The sequence below is a fragment of the Rattus rattus genome, chromosome 9 (assembly GCF_011064425.1).
Source record: "Rattus rattus isolate New Zealand chromosome 9, Rrattus_CSIRO_v1, whole genome shotgun sequence".
Taxonomy (NCBI): Eukaryota; Metazoa; Chordata; class Mammalia; order Rodentia; family Muridae; genus Rattus; species Rattus rattus.
In genome coordinates, this window is record NC_046162.1 from 3,317,049 (window position 1) to 3,338,093 (window position 21,045).

At 48.1% G+C, this 21,045-nt stretch overlaps 1 protein-coding gene and 1 pseudogene across 3 annotated transcripts in view; one reads left to right on the plus strand and one right to left on the minus strand.

The window, feature by feature from the left end:
- Rab11fip3 (RAB11 family interacting protein 3) overlaps nt 1-11,457 on the minus strand; it is an 81,435-nt gene extending 69,978 nt beyond the window's left edge. For all 3 annotated transcript variants that reach the window (XM_032914409.1, XM_032914408.1, XM_032914407.1), the window contains exon 1: nt 9,470-11,457. In XM_032914409.1, coding sequence (XP_032770300.1) covers nt 9,470-11,092 — 1,623 coding nt within the window. In that variant the 5' untranslated portion in view covers nt 11,093-11,457. The remainder of the gene's footprint in view (nt 1-9,469) is intronic.
- LOC116910618 lies at nt 5,617-5,905 on the plus strand (annotated as a pseudogene).
- Nucleotides 11,458-21,045: the final 9,588 nt, after the last annotated feature.

Sequence of the window (21,045 nt, forward strand, 5' to 3'; positions counted from 1 at the left end):
GAAGCCATTACTTATGCCATCATGTGGGGGTTGTTTCATGTTTGCTTTGGCAGTAGTAAGAACTGAACCAAAGGCGTGTGCACTCTGTGCAGACCATTCTCATCCATCTCCCCCAAGTGAACACCGTCCCCATTAAACACAAGTCCTACCCCTACCCCAGGCCCCTCCAGGAACCCTAGCGAGCTATCCCCATGTCTCTACAATGTGGCTTCTCTGGGTACCTCCTACTTGAAACTCCTATAGGACCCAGTCCTCGAATTCACATATCAACTCGTACTTTCTTCTTCGCTAGGAGATCCCGGAAATCACCCTCCAGGGCTGGGTGAGCGGCTCGGTCGGTAGAGCACTTGCCTAGCACGGATGGAGCCCTGGGTGTGAGCCTCAACACCATGTAAACTGACAAAGGCATGGTGACACCTATGGGAAGTCACATGCCCATAAGGTCAGCAGGCAGGAAGAAGGCAGGTGGATCATAAGTTCGAGGTCATCCTCAAGTTAAAACAAACTTGAGACCAAGAGGGCGAGATGAGACCCTGCCTCCGAAATAAGCCAACGCACTACATCTCTGTTGGGTCACAAGGGTTTGCAGCAGTGGAGCTCTCTGCTGGGCAGGCGGATCCTGAGGCTTGCCTTTCCCTTCACCGCCTAACAGATTTCTACCTGTGGAAGATCATGCTCGGGGTACGTCATTAGACATGGCAACGCTGGGTTGCAGAGGAGATCCATGGAGATAGGTTCTGTTCAGAGGGCCTTGACCATCTACAGTCTCATCTGCAATGTAGGGGATCCAGCTTCCACAGGCCTGCATTAACAGGATGTGTGAAACACTTAAGTTTATAAGAGATTGTATTATTGCTAATAACACGTATATGGGAGGAGTATGCACACGCAAGTGCAATGCCTAGGAGACCAGAAAGGGCATCGGATTCCCTGGAGCTGGGATTCCAGGGACTTGTGGGCTACTGGATAATGGCCAGGCCTCTGGAAGAGCAACAAGAACTTATTTATTTTTTGTTCTTTGAGATGGTTTCTCTGTGTAGCCTTGGCTGTCCTAGAAGTCGTTCTGTGGATCAGTTTGATTCCCAGCACCAATCTTAGGTGGCTCCTAAAAGCCTGTAACTCCCATTCCAGGGGTACCCTAGTCTTGGGCACCCGCACTCACATGCATATAACTACACACAGGCTTATACACATACACAAAAAGAGAAGGCACTGGGTAAAGGCACCTAACTGTGCCGTAACTGTCTTCCGAAGGCAGTCTGGCCTGTGCCCCAAAGAAGCATAGGTGCAGCGAACACAACTGGGAATTTATTTTAAACATTCTGAAGCAGGGTTTTTGTTTTTAATATTTTGGGGATTGTTAGTTATCTCAATTGCATGGTTTTGGATGTGAATTCTACAGGGGAGAACACTGTCACAGAGACAACAGGCTGGGGCAGCTGGGGAATGGGGGGTGGAGGGGAGGGACAGAGCTCTGTGGTAAGAACTCTTGTTTGCTGTGAGGGCCTGCATTCCATCCCAGCTGCAAAGTCAATTAACTAAATAAAAGATCGGGTCCACCAGTAACCATCCGGGATCAGACTTAACAGGGTCCCTGAGCAAGAAGAATGCACTGAGAAATCCACTGCTGTGAGCCAAGCCCAGGATCCCAGCACTGCAGAGGCTGAGATAGGAGGTCAGCAACCAGGCAGCCTGGCTACACAGAGAGCTTGTGTTGAGGAAAAGCAGAGAGTCTTTCTCTCCTGCAACCTGAAACTTGAAGTGAGAAAGTCTGGCTGGTTTTCTTCCCCAGGAAATGTTAATCTTTCTAATCAAGTGGACTTTTGTTAGCTTTTATTGGTGCTGAACCAGCTAGTAAAATTAAAATTACCATTAACTTAAAAAAATTTGAGTACTCGGTCCACTGGCAGGCTGCTTAACATAACCTAAGCAACAGTTACAAAATTTCCCTAGGCACAATGTTCCACTTCTTAGCACAATGACTTACTAGTAAAAGCTTTCACATTGTTACAAAGCCATGTGAGGTGCACAGGCCTCTGCATAGGAGGGTAAACCAGAGGTTGAGCGCAAGGGCAGTCTGAAGTACCCACTGATACCTGTCTCGGCAAAAATACAGGCAAAATAAAATGAGATAGCAAGGCATGGTGGCACAGGCCTGGGGTTATTATGACATACATATAGACTAGTATAGCATATGTGTGTGTGTGTGTGTGTATGTATGTATGTATCATATCCTATAATACATATGGAGAGGCAGAGGCAGGGGCTCGAGTTCAAAACACCCATACACATAAGATAATAAAGTTTGGGGTTGGGGATTTAGCTCAGTGGTAGAGCGCTTGCCTAGCAAGCATAAGGCCCTGGGTTTGGTCCCCAGCTCCGAAAAAAAAAAAAAAAAAAAAAAAAGATAATGAAGTTTAAGTGTACAGGAAAAACAGGTAGTAAGTACCCCTATAATCCCAGCACTCAGGAAGACAAGAGAAATTCACAGTTAGACTGGACTACACAGGAAGTTCAGGCCAACATTCCACGGGAAGATATGTCTTACAACTCCAAAAATAAAATAAAATGATTTTTTTTAATTTATAAAATTTTGAAGCCAGGCATGTTAGCACACTCCTTTAGTCCCAGCACTGGGGAGGCAGAGACAAGCAAAACTCTTGAGTTTGAGGCCAATCTGGTCCACATAGTGAGTTCCAGGACAGCCAGGGTTACATAGAGAAAAAAAAACAAAAAACAAGAAATTGAAAGTTATTGTTTTCAATTATTAGTAAAAATTATTACCAATGATGTAACAATCTTCTCAGAAGGAGATACTGGTCACACACATTCTTACATTTTGGGATCCCTCTACCTGTGGTTGACACTGAAACAGGGTCTCATGCTGTAACTAAAGTTGGCCTTGAACTCACATTAGTTTTCCTGCCTTGGCCTCCCCAATGTTGGTTTTACAGCAAAAAGCCACCACACCTGTCCTCTGTATTACTTAGTATAGAGACTTATATTTACTATTTTTAATTATGCGTCTATGTGTGGGTATGCGCATGTGCGTTCAAGTACTCGTGAAGGCCAGAGGCGTGGCATCTCTCTGAGCTGAAGTTACAGGCAGTTGTGAGCCACTCAAGTCAGGTGCTGGGAACCAAACCTGGGTCCTCTGTGAGAGTGGTATATGCACTTAACCAGTGAACCATCTCTCCAGCCCCAAATAATTTTTATTTTGTTGTTTAATTTTAATCTTTTATTTTTTGTCAAGGCGGGCTTCTCTGTAGAGAAGCTTCCTAGCTGTCCTAAAACACTCTATAGACCAGAGTGGTCTCAAGCTCAGAGATCTGCCTGCATCTACATCCTGAGTGTTAGAATTAAGGCGGTACCACCACCACCACCACCACCACCACCACCACCACCACCACCACCACCACCACCACCACCACCACCACCACCACCACCCCCTGCAATTTTATTTTTATTTTTTTTTTTTGGAGCTGGGGACCCAACCCAGGGCCTTGCGCTTGCTAGGCAGCAATTTTTATTTTTATGTTATTTATTTATAGTATATAGCCCTTGCTGGAATGTGACTCACTATATAGGTCAGTTTGGCCCTCAACCTACAAAGACCTATTCCCTTCTGCCTCCCGAGGGCTGGATAAAGCTCTGATCCACCAAGCCCAAACTGTCTTGTGTTTCACACCACTGTTTTCAGGAGCTTTGCTTAAAAATAAGCATGTGTTACTTTTAGAAAACACAACAGGTTCTTTTTCAGATGCTAACATAGCTGTTATCCAGGCACAAACTGGAACTTCATCTAATCTTGGGAATTCTGTCAACACAGACCCTGAGGTACACATTCCCTCAAGCAAGCTGCTTCTTGTGATGAGTGCTCTCTCTCTCTCTCTCTCTCTCTCTCTCTCTCTCTCTCTCTCTCCCCTTCCTTTTTCCCTCCCTCCCCCTCCCCTTCCCCCTCTCACACACATATATCCAAGCCCATGCACGCCCATTTTCTTTCCCCCCTCCCTCCCTCCCCCCCCCTCCCCTCTCCCTCTCACACACATATATCCAAGCCCATGCACGCCCATTTTCTTCCCCCCTCCTCCCTCCCTCCCCCCTCCCCTTCTCCCTCTCACACACATATCCAAGCCCATGCACGCCCATTTTCTTTCCCCCCCTCCCTCCCTTCTTTTCTTTCTCTCTTTCCTTTGGGGCAGGATCTCACTGTGTAGCCCTGGCCGACCTAGAATACACTATGTTGACCAGGCTGGCCTGAAACTCACAGAGATCTGCCTGCTTCTGTGTCCTAAACTGTGTGACACTAAGTCTGGCCACACAGGACCATTTCCATTCCTATACATAGGCACTTAAACCCCAGGCTAAGACAGAGACAGGAACTAACAGGAGAGAAACTAACCACAGTATCAAACATCCCTAAGAACTATCAACTGCCCCTGGCAAAGGAAAGAGAAACGGGAACACTGTACACAAATGGGTTCACTTCTGCAGCTCCTTCTGAGAGCTGTGGAGGACAAACCATGTCTTCCAAAACCAGAGTACTCACAGCTCCAACCTGAGACCCTGCCTAAAAGAAAAAGATATGAAAATGAAAAAAAGAAAAAAGAGATGCAGCTAGAAAGTTCTACCATGCCCATGCGCCTTCTTCCTGTCCCCTTCAGACTCCTGTGAGTGACACGGGATGGTATCACACACCTGATCTGCCACCAGGTGAGGTAATCAGATCCACATATACCATGACACTTGGGGAGAAAGAGAAAAGAAGGGCATGACAGCCTCTCTATTATAAATGGGAGCGCTCCTATTAAAAATTCAGACAATCTGCTTAATAATTGAAAATGCTACCTTCATAAACAGGTTACATAAAAGACACTGGAGCCCGGCTAGTGCCTCACACCTGGAATCCCAGCACTTGGGAGATGGGGGGGAGGGGGTTGGGTCAGGAACTCAAGGTTACCCTCCTCATCACTGACACCCCTCCACTCTCAAAGAAATTAAATTTAAAAACTAGAAATAGGGCAGAGAGTCAGCTCAGCAGGTGAAGGTCCTCACTGCCAAGTCTGAGGACCTGATGGCATATACAGGAGGACCGAGCTCCTCAAAGTTCTCCTCTGACCTCCACACAAGCACTCAGCGCACCTGTCCATGCACACCCTGAGTAAATAATGTTTAAGAAACAAAAAAGTCCGGCTGGAGAGATGGCTCAGTAGCTAAGAGCATTGCCTGTTCTTCCAGAGGTCCTGAGTTCAATTCTCAGCACCCACAAGGTGGTTCACAACCATCTGGAATGGGATCCAATGCTCTATTCTAGTGTGTCTCAAGAGATGTACAGTGTACTCATACATAAAATAAGTAAATCTTTAAAATAAATAAATAAATAAATAAATAAATAAAACCTTAGGTTAGGTATCTCAGTACCCTGGAGATAGAGACAGGTAAATCTTAGTGAGTTCCAGGCTACAAACTGAGATCATGTTTTTAAAAAAAAAAAAAAAAAGAAAAGAAAGAAAATTCTTATTTTTTTAGATAAATACAGAATCGTTTACAAATAAAGATTAGCAGCATCGATCATTAAAAGTGTGCAATGACTCTTTGGGCTTGGACTTCGGTTCACGCAACATGGCTAAACGCACCAAGAAGGTCAGGATCGTGGGGGAAATACAGAACCCGCTATGGTGCCTCCCTCTGGAAAATGGTGAAGAAAATTGAAATCAGCCAGTACGCCAAGTACACTTGCTGCTCCTTCTGTGGCAAGACCAAGAGGAAGAGACGAGCTGCTGGCATCTGGCATCTGGCACTGTGGTTCCTGCATGAAAACAGTGACTGGCAGGGCCTGGGCCTACAGTACCACCTCAGCAGTTACCAGAAGTCCGCCATCAGAAGACTGAAGGAAAGACCATAGAAGCCTATCATCTGAGACCTGCCTGCAATAAATGGGTTAATTTTCGGAAAAAAAAAAGTGCACTGGTGGCAAACACCTTTAATCCCAGTGCCTGGGAGGCAGAGGCAGGGAAATCTCTGAGTTCGAAGACAGACTGACCTACAAGAGTAAATTCCTACAAGAGAAGAGGGCAGGGGCTGGAGACATAGATGCCTCAGTGATTAGGGCTTTGCTGTTTTTCCAGAGATGTAGTGCGGTTTCCAGCACCCGTGTGAGGTGGCTCACAGCCTCCTGTAACTCCAGCTTGAGTATCTGACACCTCTGCGGGCACCTGCATGTCTGCCTCACATAGACACTCATCCACACAGCGAAGTAATCAAATAAACATTTTAAAAGGAAAGGAAGTGGAAGGGCAGCCACAGATGAGCTGAGAGTCCTGAAACCCCTGGAACTTGAGGGACAGCCCGAGAGGCATCGTTCACTACCTCTCTCTGCTATGTACATTCAAGATTTCTTTCATCTTAAAAATTTCAAAATACAGTCGGGCATGGTGGCATATCCCATTAGTCCCAGCTCTCGGGAAGCAGAGGCAGATGGATCTCTGTGAGTTGAAGGCCAGTCTGCTCTACAGAGTGTCCTGGCTCCAGGACAGCCAGAACTACATAGGGAGACCCTGTCTCAAAAACAAAAACAAAAACATTTCAAAATACATGTAGTGTGGGAATGCTTTGCTTTGCTCTGAACTCCTGTGCTACCGGTTAATGTCCCTGCCTTTGCTCCTCTACGATACACTCGGCAAAGCTGAGTCACCGAGGCTGCTAGGAACTCACCTTACATTCACAGAAAGATTAACTTCCATCCCTTTGTGTGTTATCTGCTCCAGGACAGTAGGAGCGCTCAGAACACAAGAGGTGTCCTGCACAGCCCAGGAGGGGCTCAAAGTCCAGGAGGCTGAGCCAAATCAACGTTGCTTCCTCCCAAGAGGTTAAAAAACAAAAGGACCTAGGAGACTGCCCTTCACTCTCCATCCCAACAAATCCTTGGCCACTGGGCTTCCCAAACTGCACATTCGACCAGGAGCCATCAGAGCAAACAATTCTGACCCACTTTAGTATTCAGGACTCTGCTGCACTGGGAATGGTGGCACACACCTGTGACCCTAGCACTCTGGAGGCAGAGGCAAAGAATGGTGGATCTCTGTGAGTTCTAGACTAGCCAGAAGTACATGGTGAGACTTTTTGAGGAGAAGGGTTAAGGGGGCGGGGAAGAAGTATGGTCAAGTCTTCCCCAAAGTAATCAAGTTGGGGAGGTGATGACCAAAGACAATTTCTCAAAGAGAATTTTACACAATTCACTAAATCGAAACTTGGTAGAAATACTTTGGAGCAATTCCTTCCAGAGTCATCTATGGGTTAAGAGCTAAGAAAAAAAGAGAGAATCCTCCAGTCCTGTTCTAGCACAGCTGGCAAGGCCTGGGGAAAGGTACGTAGCCTTTCTCAGGCTTCTAGCTTCTAACCTGTAAAGTAAGAGAGGCACCTGCTTGGCTAATTTACCACCTTAGAGAACTAGCAATGACCCGGTGAGAGCAAAACGGCAGAGTGGGTCATGGGAAAGAGCAAATGCAGCTCTGCCTTGCTTAGCCTTCTCCGTCAGACTGGAGCTGGAGGCAAGAACAAGTTTAAAGAGAAGGCCACTACACCAGGAAACAGCATTGGAAAGACCTACCCAGCCCAGGAACGAGATGGAAAGTCCTACGAGAACTCAAGCTCCATGGTAAAGGCCAGCAAGAGGGCTCAATGATAAGAAGTCACCTGGCCCACAGTCACCTCAGAGGGAGCTCCCAGTCAACCAGGGGAATTCTTTCCAATTGCTCTCTGAAGGCTGCAAATAGAGAGGTTTGAAGGGAATGACTAATAGAAATGTATCAACTCTGCCCTTTCTCCCCTTTAGTCTTTAGAGACAGAGTCTTGTTATGTACCCAGGTTGACTTCGATCTTGACAGCCTCCTGCATGCTGGATGCAAAGACTACAGATGCGTGTGCGACCACACCCAGCTCATTTTTATCCCTCTTCTTAAAGACCACTCGACATGCAAATGTACTCGAACACCCACTTAACAAATGTCTGCATGTATGAAAAATGAGTAACATGAAAATTAAAATAAAAATTTCAGAGACTTCCAACCAATAAATAAAATTAAGGGGAACATGTATGTAACATAGTTGGTGTCTTTCCAGGGACTTCCAACCAATAAATAATTTTTTTTTAAATGTGCATCTGGTGCTTGGCCTACATGTATGTATGTATGTATGTATGTATGTATGTATGTATGTATGTATGTATATGTATGAGGGTGTCAGATCCTGTGGAATTGGGAGTTACAGACAGTTGTGAATTGCCGTGTGGGTGCTGGGAATTGAACCTGGGTTCTCTGTAAGAGCAGCCAATGCTCTTAACCGCTGAGCCACCTGTCCAGCCCCCCAGCCGATAAATAAAATAAATGGCAACTTGTGACATTGCTGGTGTCTTCCGGGTTACAGTAAAGCACACAGCCCTGGTGCCATCTTCACCCCAAACAATTAAATGCTAAGGGGAAGCAATAACCAGGCCTTGGTCTTAGAGCCTGCTTCCCCAGGAGCTCCTGGGGATGTGTGGGACCCTCGCACATGAACTGAGCCTCTGTTAACTTTCATTACATCTCAGCTCTCCTGTAAGAGTTGGAGGCCCTAATGACTCTGCCTCATTTGACCCCCCACGAAACTCCTGGGCTCATTCCCTTCCTTTTCTTGATCATGGTGCAGAACTCTGTGTGTATTCCAGCAAGTGTGTACATGCACGCATGAGTATGCTTTGAAACAGGGTCTTCTTTTGTAGCTCCTTAGTCTGAACTCAGTCTATACATAGACTAGGCTGGCCTTGAACTTCCAGCAGTCCCACCTCAGCCTCACAAATGCTGGGACTAGCGGTATGCACCATCGCCCAGCTTACCATTTACCTGTGCTTGTTGATTCTGCCACTTTACTGTAGAGCAGACAGCTATCCTCTTATGTGATACAAAGGACCGAGCTCCAGGCTATGTGCAGGAGGCAAATACTTTTCCACTGATCTACATCTTCAACCAGAAATGAACATTTTTGGGGTTGGGGATTTAGCTCAGTGGTAGAGCGCTTGCCTAGGAAGCGCAAGGCCCTGGGTTCGATCCCCAGCTCCGGAAAAAAAAAAACCAAAAAAAAAAAAAAAAAAAGAAATTAACATTTTTAATTCCTAGGACCTTCTGGCCACTAATTCCATACAGTCTCTCAAACAAAACCTAGTCCAATGGTAAACACAAAGACACCAACTCTACTCGAAAGGCATCTCCAAGTCTGGCCTCTGAGGTCCTAACACTGGTAACAGAAGTAAGGCACTGAAAAGGGTTTCCCACTCCCAGATCTAGGAAATAAGTAGCAAGTGTAACGTTAGAGGAGGGGACACCTGACTCTCGGGTATATCTTCCTCTAAGAGGGAAGAGGGGATTCCAGAGAAACTACCCTGAATAGAAATCAGCAACATCTCTCCCGACCAGAACTGTACTCAGTTTGTTACCTGCTCAGCTCCGTAGACTGTGGCAAATTGGATGAAATCCTCGATTCGGACGAAGCCATCCCCATCCCTGTCCAAGGCATCGAATACCGTCCGGAGGCGTGCACCCTCCTCCTGAGCTGTCCCAGGCTCGCTGGGCAGCGACAACGCCAGGCCTGGGTCCGGGGGTGGTCCGGGACATGCCTGCAGCAGCTCGCCCTCGGCTAGCAAGGGCTCTAGGGGTAGGCCCCGCGTAGGGCAGCAGTCTTCCAGCTCCTCCGGCCAACTGCACGGGACTTTTGGCTTCTCCGGCTCTTTAAATTGGAGACACGAAACTTTGGGTTCCTCTCGATCCTCGGACCAGAAGCAGGATGCATCGGGCTCTTCCTGCCAGCACTGCGTTGTGTTCTGCTCCTCTGGCCAGAGGCACAGCACCTGGGGCTCCTCTGACCAACAGCGAGGTGCGTCGGGCTCATCTGGTTCATTGGCCCAGAAGCACGGTGCGTTGAGAACGTCGGGCTCCTCAGGTTCCTCGGGCCAGCAGTGAGGTGCATCCGCCTCCTCCGGTTCCTTGACCAAGAGGCACGGTGCATCGGGTTCCCCCGGCCACAGGTGAGAGGCTTCAGGCTCCTCTGACTCCTTGGCCGAGAGGCACTCTGTGTCCACCTCCTGAGAACAGCAGTGAGGGGCATCAGGCTCTTCCAGCTCCTCTGCCAACAAGCACGGTGCGTCTGACTCCTGGGGCCAGCATAGAAGGGCGTCAGGTTCTTTCAGTTCCTCTGTCAAGAGGCACGGTGCGTCGGATTCCTCCCGCTCCTTGGCCAAGTGACACCCTACGTCGGGCTCCTGGGGACAGCAGCTCGGGGCGTCGGATTCCTCCCATTCCTTGGCCAAGAGGCAAGGTGCGTCTGACTCCTGGGACAAGCAACGAGGAGTGTCGGGTTCGTCCAGCTCCTTAGCCAAGTTACAGGATTCGTTGGGTTCCTGGGTCCAGCAGCGAGGGGCGTCAAGGTCCTCCAGTTCCTTGGCCAAGTGGCACGATGCGTCTGGCTCTTGAGGCCGGCAGCAAGGGACATCGGGTTCCTCCACCTCCTTTAACAAGTAGCAGAATGCGTCTGGTTCCTGGGGCCAGCAGCGAGGGGCGTCAGGTTCCTCTAGATATTTGGCCAAATGGCATGATGCGTCTGGTTCCTGAGGCCAGCACCGAGGGACGTCGGGTTCCTCCCACTCCTTGGCCAAGTGGCACGGTGCGTCTGGCTCCAGGGGCCAGCAGCGAGGGGAGTCGGTTTCCTCCAGATCCTTGGCCAAGTGGCAAGGTGCGTCTGGCTCCTGGGATGAGCAGCGAGGGGCGTCGGGTTCCTCCAGCTCCTTAGCCAAGTGACAGGATTCGTAGGGCTCCTGGGACAAGCAGCGAGAAGCGTTGGGCTCTTTGGTCCAGCGACGAGGAGCGTGAGGCTCCTCTACCTCTTCGGGCCAGCAGATTGGCGCGTTGGGTCCCTCTGGCCACCGTTGAAGCTGGGCGTGTTCCTCGGGCTCATCTGACCAGCCGCGAGGAGCGTCGGGCCCCACCAGCCCCTTGACCCCGCGCTGGGGCCCAGACGCCGGCTCGTCGTGGTCGGACAGGGAGGTCGGCTGGCTCAGCTCCATGATCCGGCGCCGGCTAAACTAGGGATGATGCGAGAGGCGCGGAAGACAGACAAAGGCGCTCAGGGCGCGGCGGCGGGCGCAGGCATCCCCGCGGCGACGCGGGCGGGCGCGCGCGCGGGCGCCGGACTGCTGGGGCTGGCGCTCGGGCCCTGCTCCGCCCTCGCCCATCTTCGCACCGCACCTTAGCGGCTCCGGCCCCGCAGCGCGGCTGGCGCGGGCCCATGGCGACAGCACAGTCCAGACGATGAGAGGACCCGGTGGCGGGGAGTGGACGGTGGGACACAGGCATCGGCCGAGGAGCGGAGGCTGAAGCCTGAGCGCCTGAGCTTAGGGACCCAGTGAGGGACGCCGGCGCCGGCGCTGGCCCGCCCTCCGTCGCGCGTGACGTCAGCACGCCATGTAGCCTGATCACGCCCCCATGAGTTGCTATAAAGGTGGGTTCCAAGTGGGCACTGTTTAGGGGCGACAGTAACCTGCCCCATTCGAGTTCTCGGTATGACTTGCGCGAGTGGGATGAGTGAAGCGTTCTGTCGCAGGAAGAGGCGCCCGAGAATAGGCTTTGGGAAACTATTGCTGAACGGGAAACAAAACGTTCGCATATCCTAAAAGAAGCCGCTAGTCCCTTCTGTGTGACTCCTTCACAAACTGGTGCTACAGACCAGAATACTAATTGGCAAACCACCATGTAGGTGCGAAGGAGCGCTCGAATGCCACGCCAGGTGAGAAACTGCCCCAAGTCACCCACACAAGGACAGGACCTGAGGGGCTCACACCTTCATCCACAGGAGCGCACAGTGAAAGGAAGAGGCACCAGATCTTGTTTTAGTTTGATATGTTGTTTGGTATCTTTTTGAAACAGGAGCTTGTGAAGCCCATGCTACCCTTTAACTCCTAATTTGCCGCCATGGATTATAGACTGGCCCCACCAATGCTGCTCTGAACGGGTTTTTAAATTCGATATCTAGCGCTGATCGCCAGTATTGCTAACTAATGCCAATGCCGTTGTCATCAGAGGGTCGTGGTCAGGGATGCGGAACAGTTGACTAAGCCAGTTGAAAGCGATAAGGTGCATCTAGACAAGAACTAAATTTAGCCATTTAGCAGGGGAAACTATGAACCAATTTTACATTCGTGGGCACCATGGATAAGTATGGTTTCATAAGCACTTTTGGCAAAAGTTAAAAACTGAACTCCGTTTCCAGGTGTACAGCCGGCCAATCTACTGAGTCATCCCCCATGGCAAAATTCCCAGCACATTATAGGAGGCTTTGAGCAGCTGGCTTTGGGGAAAAGAAGGTGATGTGGTCCCCAAACTGTAGTCGCATTTTTCTGTAAGAACTGAATGCTTTTGTGAGGAATATATATTGAAAGAATAAAGTCACTTCCATCTAATGCAAGGACTGGAAATGCCCTTTGGCTGACGAACAGGCAGTTCCAGTGAGTGTCAGCCTTTCTATTTAGGGTGTCATGGTAAGTATCCACCTGTCCTTTGGGGTTCTCAGGCCCAAGACCCGTTTTCTGAGGAGCAGGTGTTACTGTTGTATACCCAAGCTAAGAAAAATATCTATGACTTCCAGCGCTTGTGCGCCCAAATAGAGCCAGTATGTGGAGAATGCACACCTCCCTGCTTGGACCAAGTAATGGGGGGACTGCAGATGAAAGGTTAAAAGGAACCAGTCGAGGTGGGGAAGGTGGCTCAGACAATAAAGTGACTGTCCTGCAACCATAAGGACCTGAGTTCAGATTCCAGCACCCATCTTAAAAGCTGAGTGTGTACCTATAATCCCAGCACTAAGGGGGCAGATGCAGGAAGGTCTTCATGGCTTGCTAACCAGCCAACCTAACTGTCTATAATAACGGTCATAATAATAATTAATAATTAATAATAATGTAGAGGGCTGGAGTGATGACTCAGTAGTTAAGAGCACTGTGTTTTCTTCCTGAGAACCCAGGTTCAGTTCTAAGCACCCACATAGCAGCTCACAACCATGTGTAACCCCAAGTGCTGCTCAGACACCAGGCATGGACGTGGTACACAGACATACATGCAGGCAAACACTTGTACATATAAAATTATTTTTTTAATTAATTCATTTATTATATATAAGTACACGTCACTGTCTTCAGACACACCAGAAGAGGGCATCAGATCTCTTTACAGATGGTTGTGAGCCACCATGTGGTTGCTGGGATTTGAACTCAGGACCTCTGGAAGAACAGTCAGTGCTCTTAACCACTGAGCCATCTCTCCAGCCCCATAAAATTATTTTTTAATGTTTAAAGTTAAACAAAAAATTAATAATAAGCTAGGAGCAGTGGCTGAGTAGTTAGAAGCAATTGCTATGCAAGCATAAGAACCAAGTTCAAATCCTAATACACATGTTAAAGGTAAATGTGGTCCTATGCCCTCCTGTAACTCCAGCTCTCAAAGATATAGAGACAAGCGGACCTAGAGGTGGCTGTCTCAAATAACAAAGGTGGATAGAGAAGATTCCTGGCACCTTCTGGCTTACACACACACACACACACATACACACACACACACACCACATACTATACACACACACACACACCTGTCTACATGGGTGTACATATACCACACACATCTCACACATATGCACTTATAAGCATACACACAAAATAAGATGAAGAGGGGTTGGGGATTTAGCTCAGCGGTAGAGCGCTTGCCTAGCAAGCACAAGGCCCTGGGTTCGGTCCCCAGCTCCAAAAATAAATAAATAAATAAATAAGATGAAGAGTGATTGAGGAAGACACTAGACACTTTTAAGATGTCAATTTCTGACTCCCACAAACACAGGCACACACAGTTGTACAAACATAGGACTGAAGCAGAATTGACATCCATCCCAGGCCAGAGGCAGAAACAAGACAAAGAAGGAAAAGAGAAATAGCAGCTATTTTTTCCTGAAGAAGTGTTAACACCTTATTTAGACAGACAAGAATTAAGGCAGAAAGATAAGGCATTGCTCTAACCTTGCATGGCGAGGCCACACCCTGGAGCAGAGGCAATCATCACAGAAGAACTGGATCGCTCCCCTGGAGTGCTCACAGCCCGAATGACCACCTTGCAGAACCAGAACTGACACGTGATCGATCAGACCACACCTGGACATAACTGCCTGGCCCCACTCATCCTCTACTTAAAATCTAACGCATCTAATGCTCACACCAATCCCAGGAAAGTGGACTTAGGATCCCTGATTCTGCTCTGTTCTTTCCACTGTGGCCACATTAAGTGAGTCCTCCCTTTTCTGCTTTTTACCTCACTCATCTTTAATTGGCATCTCTGCAAGAGCAGCCAAGACAAAAGTATTGTTCTAAAAATTCCAGGGGTTGGGGATTTAGCTCAGTGGTAGGCGCTTGCCTAGCAAGCACAAGGCCCTAGGTTCGGTCCCCAGCTCAAAAAAAAGAACCAAAAAAAAAAAAAAAAAGAAAGAAAAGAAAAGCTTAAAAAAAAAAATTCTCCACAACCGACAGAGAGGAAAAAGAGAACTTACACCAAGTTGTCCTTTAACCTCCACATACCCCATAACAGATATGCATGTTCACACACACACACACACAGAGAGAGAGAGAGAGAGAGAGAGAGAGAGAGAGAGAGAGAGAGAGAGAGACATAAAACAAATAAATAAGCCTGCTGCAGGGCCCACCATACACCCCATGCACCATCGCCTCCTCTCAGAGGAGCTAAGCCACCGGGAGGCTGTGTGTCAGGGCCTCACCTCTCAGTGCTATTATCCCAGGGGCCTGACCCTGAGCAGGTCAGCTCCACAGAAGGTGCTGAACCAAGCCCTTCAATAGATGCTGGACCGAGGTTGTGGGTGTGTTTTGCCACCATCAAGGTGATGGAAGAGCGGAATGGGTGAGAGCACGCAGGCACAGAGGGTCTACTAAATGAGTTCACCAGGCTTGTCGTCTACAGCCAGGCTTGTCGTCGTCTACAGCCAGGCTTGTCGTCTACAGCCAGGCTTGCGAGCCTCGCCTGCTCTTTCAGCAGATCACGCCTTCGCTACTAGAACTTTGTGTGGAGCCCCTGTCTTTCCCACTATGGAGACAGTAGTTGGTAACCTGATGTTCAGTAGTGTTAACTCAGATTTACAAAGGACGATCGTGGGAATTGCTTTTGTTGCCCTTAAGAGGAACATATAAGGTTTGCTTCAAACAGCAGCAATATTTGCATCAGGCACACCACAAAAATCCTAAATTATTCAGAGCAGGGAGAGGCATAAATCTGACTTCTGGTTGTTCTGAGGCCTCTCATCCTGACTAGCCTGCTGTGTTCTGATTCCATCATTGTTGCGCTAGTGGAGGCTGGCGGTAAGCTCCTGCTCCTATATTCTAAGACATACGATAAAGCACGCAGGGCAGGGGGAAGCCTCTCAGTAATCACAGAACCTAAGTCACGAGTCAGCTCTGTAATTTGTACTTCTTCCACAGCAGTCGGCTAAACCATCATTTTAGCGTGGTAAAACTGAGTTCGTTCCTATTTCTCCAGACAAAAAAATGTAAAGAAAATTGTACAAATATTAAACGTGGACGTGTTGTTTATTCTGACACCTCTTTTGTGTATACTCATGTTCAGTGTTTTCTTAGAAACAGCACCTCGATGAAAGTTTGTGTGCCCTTGTGTGTGTGTGTGTGTGTGTGCGCGCGCGCGCGCGCGCGCGCGTGTGTGTATGCACTTATATGCTACATACATGTGGGTACCTCAGGAGTTCAGAAAAGGGTGTAGATACCCTGGAGCTGGAGTTACAATTGAGCCCCTTGACATAGGTGCTGGGAACCAAACTCAGGTCCTCTGGGAAAGCAGCAAGTGCTCTTAGCCAGTGAGCCATTTCTCCAGCACTGAAATACCTTTTTTTTTAAATTTATACTTTTCAAAGCTAGGTTAACATTTTCTATTTGACAAGCAAACTTAGGTGAGAAGTCAATTTTAGGTCCATGTCACACACCCCTGGGGCCTCCAGCACTCAAGGGCACAGAGCCTCCCATGTTTACTGATATTTTATTTGGTGGGAAGGATTTTTTTTTTCTCACCTTCGAATTTGGCAAAGTACATCTCTTTGAGTAAAAATAGAGCGTGAGTTTGTAAGGCAGGGTTTAATTCCTCCTGACTCAGCCTGAGGATTTGCTGATTTTCTTATTTTAACATCTCATGCTGAAGTCGCTCACACCTGCCCCTGTCTCCCTGGGAAGGCGAAGCAACTCCAGCCCCCACATTCTCCACCTACCACGCCTCCCCGCCTCCCCTCCACACCCTTTCCACACACACAGCCTGGGGCAGGAGAACTGGCTGCGGGAGAGCTGTCTTCTCTGTAGCACCCATCAGTTTCTGTCCCTGGTTGGAGAATGCTTCCGTCCTCCTCGTTGTCTGGATACCATGTAATTACACATGCGGAACAATCCCAAAGTGATTCTTCCTTCTGTTTGGTTTTGGAAGCAGAGTCTTGCTATGTAGCCCTGACTGACATGGCACTCTATGTTTAGCTCAGGTTGGCCCCAAATGTTTGCCAATCCTCCCAACTCAGTCTCCCCAAGTGCTGGGAGTAAAGAGACCACCATGTCTGGCTTCAACATCAATTTTATTTATGTATTCCTTTACAGCCTCAGGTAGCCCAGCTTGCTCTTGAACTGGCTGTGGGGCTAAGAATGATCCCATACCCTGACCCTACTTCCTCCTTTAGCGTTCTGGGATTACAAGTATGTGGTGCCACCATACCCAGTCATATTTTCTGGGTTTTTTTGTTTTGTTTTTAAATACTCTCTTGCTCTACAGCTCAAACTTGACTTTTATTTATTTTTTTGTAAAGATTTGCTTATTTATTATATGTAAGTACACTGTAGCTGTCTTCAGACACACCAGAAGAGGGCATCAGATCTCATTACAGATGGTCGTGAGCCACCATGTGGTTGCTGGGATTTGAACTCAGGACCTCTGGAAGAGCAGTCAGCGCTCTTAACCACTGAGCCATTTATCCAGCCCCAAACTTGACTTTTAATTGGCAGCCCTCTTTTTTTAAAAAAATTTTATTGTATTTTTATTTACATCTCACATGTTACCCCCTTTCCCGGTTTCCCCGTCCACAAACCCCCTATCCCATCCCTCTTCCCCTTCTTCTATGAGGCTGCTCCCCCACCCAACCACCCACCCCTTCCCAACTGACGACCCTCTTCCCTCAGCCTCCTATGTGGTGAGATTACTGCTCTGGACCGTGACGCGCAGCAACTTCTTATTTTTAACAAATGTTCCTCCTTCCTCCTCTGGCTGCCATCAAAAACCGCACTTTGGGTTTCCAAGATTCCTTGGCAACAGAGAAGGAGTACGATGCACGTGGTCACACGAAAGGACTCCAAAGGAACATTGTATACCCTCAGGACTAGAGCATAGCTTGTGGCTGGGGTCTGACCCAAGCTCTTCCGTCCCAGGGCTGGTACTCTTGTGTTGTGCGTCTTCCCTGAGTCCTGGCTTGTGTGGTACTCAAGGATCCAGGGTTCTCTTTAGATCTATGGGGCCAGAGTAGATCTGCCTGCATCCAAGTAAAAGCCTAATGTGTCCTGAAGACAGTGCCTCAGAGACCATGCCCAGCTGACAGCTGGGGCTTCCAGGAGGTCCTGACACAGGCCCACTTGTTCAGTGTTCTAGAAGATATTGTGTGAACCAGAGTCAGACAAAACGCCATTCACTGCCTACCTACACGTCCATTGGAGAGCTTCACCATGGTAAATGTGGTTTAATCTGTCCCAGGGGAGAAGGAGGAAATGACGCAGGCAGGGTTAATCCCACTGGCGGAGAATAAGGCTGCTACCACACTTTTTTTAGCCAGATTTAAATCAAGATTTTATTAAATACAAGCCAAGATGATGGACCTTGGCCAGGTCCATACCTTGAATTCTCAGAGTACAGAGGTGAATTACATTAGTAAGGGTTCTATAAAAGCCAAACCCACAAGGCTGCCGTACTTCCCACCTTTATCCAATCAGAAACCAGCACACATCTTTATGTACTTCCTGCCTACATACCTCTTGTGCAGTCGGGGCAACCAAGCTTGTTTATAGAAGCCATGTGTCTTGCTGTTATCTTACGTGAACAACAGCCTCCAGCATAGCATACAGGAAGTCATCTGTTCTTGGGCAAGTGGGGCTTACAGGTTGGAGGCATTTTTGTGTTATAGATCTCTCTCTGTCTCTCTGTCTCTGTCTCTTTAAAAGATTTGTTTATTTTATGAATATGAGTACACCATTGTTGTCTTTACACACATCAGAAGAGGGCGTTGGATTCCATCACAGAAGGTTGTGAGCCACCATGTGGTGGCTGGGATTTGAACTCAGGACCTCTGGGAGAGCAACCAGGGCTCTTAACCACTGAGCCATCTCTCCAGCCCCCGTTTTATAGATCTCTTAAGCGCAGTAATTTAACCTGAAAACATTTTAGCCATCATGTTACCTGTTAAAAGGTACATCCACTGGCCCTAAAATGTTACAGCTAAGGTAGTTTTCCAGAAAATACCATTTCAGCTTGTCTCTCCTCCACTCGGTCAGTAAACCCACATAGATACAGGCAGAGAGACGATAAAAAGCTACAACCACAGACACCAGTGAGGTTCAGTTCACACACTCTGGGTTCCTGACACTTGGTATCTAGAGTACCCACCACTGGACCCTCCTGTCAGCTCTTCTGTAGATACTAACTGAGAGCCAGCCACAGCATTTCAGATGAGTAAGGCTTCAGACAACACTGAGACAAGGTGTTCATCAGCTTAACAGACAGAGAGGTGTAAGCCATGCAATGAGAGGAAGAAGAGGAATAAATAGAGGAGATATTAACTAAGTACTCTGTACGTTATAGCGCCCATGAATAAGATGGGCAAATTGGTTTGAACGTGATGGTTGTCAAGTTGAAAAATGGTCTTTTTTTTTTTTTTTATTTAAATAGGTGTGCTCACTCCAACAACCTTTATTAATAAAAAATACATTTCAAAGTCAAAAAAAAAAAAAAAAGAAAGAAAAAAGAAAAGAAAAGAATTCTGGCTGCTCTTGCGGACGACCTGGGTTCAGTCCTAGCACCCACATGGCAGTTTGCGGTGACTCCCATCCCAGGGGATCTGATGTTCTCTTCTGGCCTCTGCAGGCACTGCATACAGGTGGTGCATAGAACATTCCGGAAAACATTTTTTCAGACGTGTAAAGTAAATAACGCCCCCCTCCCCCAATAACATTAAAGTGAAGAGGTCATCTTCAGGGGCCGATGAGGTAACTCAGTGCATAAAGACACTGCCACCCTCACAACCAGAGTTTGCTTCCTGAAACCCACACAAAGGAAGAAGAGAACAGACACCACACAGTTGTCCTCTGACCTCCGCACATGTATGTGCTCCCCTCCCCACACTATGTACTCACACGGTAATATGGGCCAGCAAGATGCTCAGCAGGGGGGTTGGGGATTTAGCTCAGCGGTAGAGCGCTTGCCTAGCGAGGGCAAGGCCCTGGGTTCGGTCCCTAGCTCCAGAAAAAAAGAAAAAAAAAAAAAAAAAAAAAAAAGATGCTCAGCCTCAGCAGGTAAAGGCCACCAAGCCTGCCACCTGAATTCAATCCCCAGAACCTACTTGGTAGAAGGAAAAAAACAAATCTCTAACGTCGTCGTCTGATCTCCACGTGAGTATCATGACACATGTGTGCCTACACATATACATGCAAATAAATAACAGAGAAAAGCAAAAGCAGAGAGGTCCCTTCAACCTGTTTCCCATGCTTCCGAACGGTGGCCCCGCTCTGGTAGACAGAGAGGAGGACCCAGTGCTTGGGAAAATCCCCCAGGGAGACAAGTGGATTTTGGTGCCAGATCTTGCAGTGCATGTAAGCCACAGCCGGGCTGCTCCAGGTTACCAAGGCAACAGAAATCAGTGGAGAGGAACCCCCTCCAAATGAGCACTGTTTATTTTGGGCAATTTTAAGGTTTTTGTGTTCTGGATAGGCAAAGATAAACACACCCAGAACCTTCATTTGTAACCTATGGAAATCAGTGACACGCTAGAAATCACCTGTATGGCTCCAACCAAGGCAGGGGGGTGAGTAAACAGTGCTTTGTTTTTCCTTCATTTAACACATACAGCCCAAGGCACTTTGTTCTTTTTCTGTAGGAGGGGAGGATGTGAGGGTTTTTTTGAGACACGGTTTCTCTGTAACAGTCCTGGCTGTATGTCTTAGGGTTTCCCCTGCTGAGAAGAGACACCATGACAGAGGCAACTCTGATAAGGAACAACATTTAATTGGAGCTGGCTCACAGGTTCAGAGGTTCAGTCCATTACCGTAATGGCAGGAAGCAAGGCAGCATCCAGGCAGACACAGTACTGGAGAAAGAGCCAAGAGTTGTACATCTAGATCCAAAGGCAGTCAGGAGAAGACTGACTTCCAGGCAGCTAAGAGGAGAGTCCCAAAGCCCACCCCCACAGTGACACACTTCCTCCAACAAGGCCACACCTACTCTGTCAAGGCCACTCCTCCCTGGGCCAAGTATATTCAAACCACCACACTGCCCTAGACCTCACTCTGTAGACCAGGCTGGCCTCAAGATCTCACGGAGATCTGCCCGCCTCTGCCCTGAGAGATTAAAGAGGTGCACCACCGCCACCTGGCTGCTTTACCGTGCTGATTTGAAGATGTTTTTGCTTTTATCCCAAGCCGGCTGATAGTCAATCTATAGCCACGCTGACCTTGAAGGGTGGCAGTTACACTAGGATTACAGTGTATACCACCAAGCCTGGAATGTGGTTGTTGCTGAGGGATTTTTGGTTTGGTCTCACTGTGTAGTCTAGACCACCCTTAAATCAGACTTCCTGCTTCAGCCTCCCGAGTGCCGGGATTACAGGTATGTGACATCGTTATGGACGAATGCTTTTTTAAAATCTGCATCTGGGGGGGGGGCTGGACAAATG